Source organism: Sinocyclocheilus anshuiensis, unplaced genomic scaffold, assembly GCF_001515605.1.
Source record: "Sinocyclocheilus anshuiensis isolate Anshui unplaced genomic scaffold, SAMN03320099.WGS_v1.1 scaffold565, whole genome shotgun sequence".
Lineage (NCBI taxonomy): Eukaryota > Metazoa > Chordata > Actinopteri > Cypriniformes > Cyprinidae > Sinocyclocheilus > Sinocyclocheilus anshuiensis.
Window position 1 is genome coordinate 239,719 of NW_015539869.1, and position 6,437 is coordinate 246,155.

At 42.7% G+C, this 6,437-nt stretch overlaps 2 protein-coding genes across 4 annotated transcripts in view; both read right to left on the reverse strand.

The window, feature by feature from the left end:
* The window catches only part of LOC107685047 (A-kinase anchor protein 8-like), a 9,940-nt gene extending 6,494 nt beyond the window's left edge, over positions 1–3,446 (reverse strand). Inside the window, exons 1-3 of the mRNA XM_016481484.1 lie at positions 3,330–3,446; positions 1,573–1,617; positions 1,264–1,492 (exon numbers count right to left, since the gene is read on the reverse strand). Of these exons, the coding sequence (XP_016336970.1) occupies positions 1,264–1,492; positions 1,573–1,617; positions 3,330–3,351 (296 nt within the window). The 5' untranslated portion in view covers positions 3,352–3,446. The remainder of the gene's footprint in view (positions 1–1,263; positions 1,493–1,572; positions 1,618–3,329) is intronic.
* A 481-nt stretch (positions 3,447–3,927) lies between these two features.
* Positions 3,928–6,437, reverse strand: part of mvb12a (multivesicular body subunit 12A) — a 7,768-nt gene continuing 5,258 nt past the window's right edge. For all 3 annotated transcript variants that reach the window (XM_016481469.1, XM_016481467.1, XM_016481468.1), the window contains exons 6-10: positions 5,474–5,614; positions 4,963–5,078; positions 4,746–4,804; positions 4,456–4,515; positions 3,928–4,243 (exon numbers count right to left, since the gene is read on the reverse strand). In XM_016481469.1, the coding sequence (XP_016336955.1) occupies positions 4,178–4,243; positions 4,456–4,515; positions 4,746–4,804; positions 4,963–5,078; positions 5,474–5,614 (442 nt within the window). In that variant the 3' untranslated portion in view covers positions 3,928–4,177. The remainder of the gene's footprint in view (positions 4,244–4,455; positions 4,516–4,745; positions 4,805–4,962; positions 5,079–5,473; positions 5,615–6,437) is intronic.

Consider the following 6,437-nt stretch of genomic DNA (forward strand, 5'->3'; position numbering starts at 1 on the left):
AGAACACACGAGCATAACATAGCGGTTAGCAGATCAATGAATGAGAGGGCAGCGTTACCAGAGTTGCCCACATACCACACCATGTTACAACACAGTAGGGCTGTTGCAGACAGAAACAATACTGTACTACATTGATGTTTCCCGTCGGCTCGGTTTTTGAGTGGACTTTGCTGTTCCGATGAGCATGAACGGTATACGAGTGGAGCGACTGAGCGGAGCACACACGCATAGAGCGGATAATACGCAGAGCGTCACACCACGTGAAAGTGAATCCTGAGCGGTGAACTCATTTTCGCCAGCCGGCATTTCGGTGCATCTCTAATTATTGGCGACATCAAAAATGGATATTATACAATATATGGCTTTTTTGAACATTTTTTTTAACGATTTAAAAATGATTTTTTTTTACCCGTCACTGATATGTGACCCTGGACCACAAAACCAGTCTTAAGTGTCAATTTTTCTAAAGAGTAAAAATAGTTCTGAATAAATAAGCTTTCCATTGATGTATGGTTTGTTAGGATAGGACAATATTTGGCTGACATACAACTATTTGAAAATCTGGAATCTGAGGGTGCAAAAAAATCTAAATATTGAGAAAATCATCTTTAAAGTTGTCCAAATTAAGTTCTTAGCAATGCATATTACTAATCAAAAATTAAGTTTTGATATATTTCCGGTAGGACATTTACTGAATATCTTCATGGAACATGATCTTTACTTAATATCCTAATGATTTTTGGCATAAAAGAAAAATGTATAATTTTGACCCATACAATGTATTTTTGGCTATTGCTACAAATATACCCCAGCGACTTAACACTGCTTTTGTGCTGCAGGGTCACATATAAACTCCTGCCACCAACTGTATCGCGATTCGTTTAATATCTCAACCGATTTGAATAGTCACATTTGTATCGATTTTCAACCTGGCTCGCCGTGCATCGTTACATCCCTAATAAACACACATGTATATCGTCAAAAACCAGCAAGTTGAGAAATACGAGGGAGTAAAAGGATAAACAATATTTCCTTTTGCCATATTTTCTGTTTCCTCCAAAAGAAATGAGTGCCAAAAAAGATGCATAACATCCAATTTAACGCCATAGATATACATTGAAACCAATTTCTGTCTTTTAGGTCTACTATCTGGTGTTTTAATGTATAGTAGCTATGCATCAGACGGGCTGATGAGGGCAGCTGCGCACGCGAGTGTGTTTGAGCGGACGATGCGTCTGGTTTCAGGTGTGTGTGCTGCGTCACCTGTCTCCGCGAGCGCCGCTCTTCATGCCTCCCTCCAGCTGCGTCAGCATGTCCAGCCGCTGGTTGATCTTGGCGATGACGTCGTCTGCGTTGGAGCCGCTGGAGGACAGCAGAGATCCCCCAGAGAGTCCTCTCTTCATCCGATCGCTGGATCCGTACCCGCCTCCTCCGAACCCTCCGCTGCTGGACATGGAGTCCTTATACCCGTACAGGTCGTAACCGCCCGAACCTGAGCCGTAACAGAGCAGCTGATTATCTGCTGGACCAACATGTGAACGATGACGGAGCTGAACACGGCCACAGACTCACCTCTGGACGATCCTCCTCCACCCGACCCTCCCCAGCCAGAGAACCCTGAAACCAGTCGAGAACACGTCAGAGAGAGAAATTACAGCTCGTTCTGGACATCAGATTTGATCCAGGAGTATCTAAGTCTCTAGATGACCAAAACCTGTCACACTTAATCTCCTCAATGTCATCCAATTGGTAGTTTAGAGTTTTTATCCAGTCGAAGCTCTTGTAGAAACGCTTCTCGTGTCAGATCTGGACTGATTTTTATCAAGTAAAGGTCAGAATAACTGCAGTAATTCAGTAAGCATGAACACTTACTGGACTGAAGCAGCTCAGCTTTACTTGAGTCTCCATCAATCATGTTTTAGAGTCTCAAATCTGATCCTCAGGATCTTTTGAGGAGCGTTTGTTTCCAGAAGCTTTACTTTCACTGTTCCTCAGCGGAGGAATGATCTTCACAAGCCTCCAGAACATCTCACATCTTCTGAGGAGCCTTTATTTCTTCAGCTCTCAATCACTGCATTATATGTTTGGAGCATTTCAATCTCATCTTACTGAGACAGATTACTGGAGATATAGACTGATATTTAGATAATTTTATGTCAGTATCTGCTCTACTGTTATAAAGATCTCATTGATTTACATTATAAGCAACATAAATATCAGCACCTGCGGCAAACTGCTTTAATCTCTGAATAAAACTGAGCTGTTTTTTCCTCAATATTCTCACTAGGCCTATATCAGACTGAGCCATGAAAGCCTGATGGAGCAGATATGATACTCAAGAAGAAAATAAATAAATAAAAACACGTATAAAAAGCTATTATCTAAAGGTTCCAAAATGAAATCTTTCTAATTGCATTTCAGATTTAACTGTGGAGTATTAACAACCATGAAGACTTATTACTGGCTACTCAGAGTCAGGTGACATTAGAGGGCGGGGCTTTGACACTCAAAAGGACATCTGATTGGACAGAAATGTACCTGAGCCTACAGACATGGCGTCAAAAATAATTAAGATTTGTTTTACCTCAAGAGAAAATGCACAGATTTAAACTTATGCCAGTACTAGACATGAACTACAATAGCACGGGGTATTACAGATGTCAGTACACTTAACTAACTATAAACTCTGTGTATTGACACTAAACTCAAAGTAAACCGCTGTACTGTAATGTGTTTACAGGTCAGTCACTCGAGGCGATTAATCGAACAATAGAGCAGCAGAATGGAGACGGCGGCCATTTTACAACACGACTCCATTTTATCCCATCAAGTCACCGAGTAATGAAAGTGTGGCAAGAAACGAAGGCGATTCTTCCCTTTTGACTCACTGACGCGATTTTAGACGCCGAATGATCGCAGCGCGTTGCTTGATTCATTCACACGCGCCTAACGGAGAATAAAGATTATTAGTTTGATATGCCGCTGAATAAAGACAAATGTGCGACTACGTTAATGGTTTGCGTTGCTCGATGCGCGCGCTTAAATAAGACAATAACAATGCGTTTCACATCGAGTTCGACAGCAATCGATGAAAGAACGCTTTAAAATCAAAATACTCCTACTAAAGGAACCTAACTAACTCTGTTTTAATGGTGTAGACAGCGTTTAAGAAGTCTGCGCCTTATTTTTACCTGCGCCATTTTAAGCACTTAACCAACACAGACCGAATCACAGTAACGTTAAGTTACAGGGCTTAAATACAGAACAATACACGCTCCCAGCAAACAAACAGACTCTTACATAAAATAAATACCGAGTAAAACACTCACCTGAAGAATATCCTCGATCCATCCTGCAGCAGTTTTCAGTGTAGCGCTGTGATTGTGTGCGAGACGCTCGCGCAGACCGCACTGACTCCGCCCACAAAGGGGTGTGGCTAAATGACTGACGCTTGAGCGAGCCAATGAGCTGCCTCGACGGCCGGAAGAACGCTATTTCCGTATACTATTTCAAAACAAAAGTGCGTCTGTGGTTTTGTTTATGATCTGAAATAAGGCATTTATGTAGATATAGAAAAGTAAAACAAAAAAATATACGTTCATATAAACAGGTTTAGGTCTACATGAGGAATTTTACAGAAAATGTCTAGTTAAAACGTAACTTCCTTTGTGTAAGTCTGCAAATATGATAATTTTTATTAAAATTCCACAAAAAGACAGATTTTAACGAAGCAAGTACAAAAGAGTAGTGGAAAAACACATTGTATTTTGGTCCCCACGAACAGTTTTCATACGATAAATAAAGAATATTAGTGTAACCACACTTTTTAAATACCAAGCTGCAGCTCAAAATCCCAAAACATATACATAAAATATTGTGGCCTTATAAAATGACATGTACATATCTCTGTGGAGAAGGCACTTTGTCAAGCCCTTTGATTCGCCTGTTAGTGTTTCGCAGAAACACACGCACCTAATGTGTTTGGATGCAGAAAATCCTTCATGTTCAACCAACCCGGTAGAGAAAAGAGAGAATGAGACCAACCAGAACCAGCCCTGCAAAACCAGTAGTGTGAGTTTTGGTCATCCTAAACCAGAAATAAGTGTGTGATTTCATGGACCAGAGCCTGAGAGCTAATCTAACGGAATGGGATTCTGAGAAGACGAGAGGAATGATTTCAGCCGCTCACTGACGGACAGATTCTCTTCGCTGCCAGTTCCTCCACCGCAAACGTGTAGTTATACTGCAGAGAAACAATCTGTCAGTGAAATCTGCTGAACTACACACGAAACGGACAAACGATCAACACGAACAAAGGCAGATTCAAAATAAAAGTCCTCCAGAACGATGAGAAAAAATCTGATGTCTCTACATCGTCTCAAAATGATGTCTTACAATCTTATTAATGGTACTTGCAAAAGCAATAAAGCTTGGTGCAGATGCAGATCACCTCACCTCATTCTCAATGTCCTGCACTGATTTGATACGGATGTCACTCAGCGTGCTCACAGACACCTGACAGACACAACAACACGTCTGTTATGGGTCACTGTGATTGTGACTGGTTAATGACAGCATCCTGTGGTCAAAGACTTTTGTACAATAATCACTTTTTAAGATCTCTCGAACAGAACTCTCTCATCTTACCCTAAATTCTTCACTCTAGTCACAGCACATTGAGGCGTAATGACCAGATACATGCATGTGATTTCCACATGTTAATGAGTGATGCAGTGACCTCTGACCTTTGAGTTTGACTGAGACTCAAACTTCGGGTGTAGAGAGAAAGGAACTCCATCCATCGCTGAGGACAAACACAAACAAGAGTGAGGCACGTGACAAATTCACATGTGAAGATTGTTAAATGCATGATACATATGATGACATATTTATATAGGACACAGATTGCGTGTGCTCCTGTTATATGAAGCGATGATGTGATTGGTTTGTCTGTTGCTGTACCTGTGAGACCGTGGATGCTGCTGTGGTTACCGCTGTCATACACAGCCTCCATCGGGTTGTTCATGTCCAGCTTACTGCGCCGACGGCTGACTTTCGATGGGGCTTCAGGAGGGTTGCTATGGAAAAAGACAGTCAGAACACCCAAGCAACCACATAGTAATACCCTAGCAACCACTCTTAACACCTACACTCTAGGGTTTTTTCGTGTTCAGTCAGCACTAGGCTATATCACTGTGGTTTAAAGCCAACGCAGAATCACTAAAGATGATTTAAAGCTGTGAATCCAGTGATGGAGAGTGATATAATGAGACACTGGTCGAACACTTTGCTCTGAATAGATAGTTCTACCTGTGTGGATACTGCAGAGACAAACAGCTCATTTGCTTCAGTCTAATTTACCAGTCAAATCATCCAAACACTGGAGTCTGTTTGTGACATGCGAGAATCTCGTGTCATTGTGAATCCCATGATGCTGATGTTCTCCGCAGTGACAGCTGTGAAAGTACTCCACCTGGGCTTGAGAGGCTGCGGGGGACCGGTTCCTTCCAGCGAGAGACTGCGCATGTCCAGACTGACACTGCGCGGCTTGGCCTGAGGAGTTGGAGATGAGAACTGGCCTTTTAAACACCACACCACGAAGCCATTCATGTCCCTGAAACACAAACACACACAATAAACAACAAGAACAGCAGCCCAGAGCATCTGATTCCAGAACCAGTGAAAAGAGTGTCTGATTCCAGAACCTGGGTACAGCATCTGATTCCAGAACCAGTGAAAAGAGTGTCTGATTCCAGAACCTGGGTACAGCATCTGATTCCAGAACCAGTGAAAAGAGTGTCTGATTCCAGAACCAGTGTACAGAGTGTCTGATTCCAGAACCAGTGTACAGAGTGTCTGATTCCAGAACCAGTGTACAGAGTGTCTGATTCCAGAACCTGGGTACAGCGTCTGATTCCAGAACCAGTGTACAGAGTGTCTGATTCCAGAACCTGGGTACAGCGTCTGATTCCAGAACCAGTGTACAGAGTGTCTGATTCCAGAACCTGGGTACAGCGTCTGATTCCAGAACCAGTGTACAGAGTGTCTGATTCCAGAACCTGGGTACAGCGTCTGATTCCAGAACCAGTGTACAGAGTGTCTGATTCCAGAACCTGGGTACAGCGTCTGATTCCAGAACCAGTGTACAGAGCATCTGATTCAAGAACCAGAGTATAGAGCATCTGATTCCAGAACCAGTGTACAGAGCGTCTGATTCCAGAACCAGTGAAAAGAGTGTCTGATTCCAGAACCTGGGTACAGCGTCTGATTCAAGAACCAGAGTATAGAGCGTCTGATTCCAGAACCAGTGTACAGAGCGTCTGATTCCAGAACCAGTGTAAAGAGCGTCTGATTCCAGAACCAGTGTACAGAGTGTCTGATTCCAGAACCTGGGTACAGCGTCTGATTCCAGAACCAGTGTACAGAGCATCTGATTC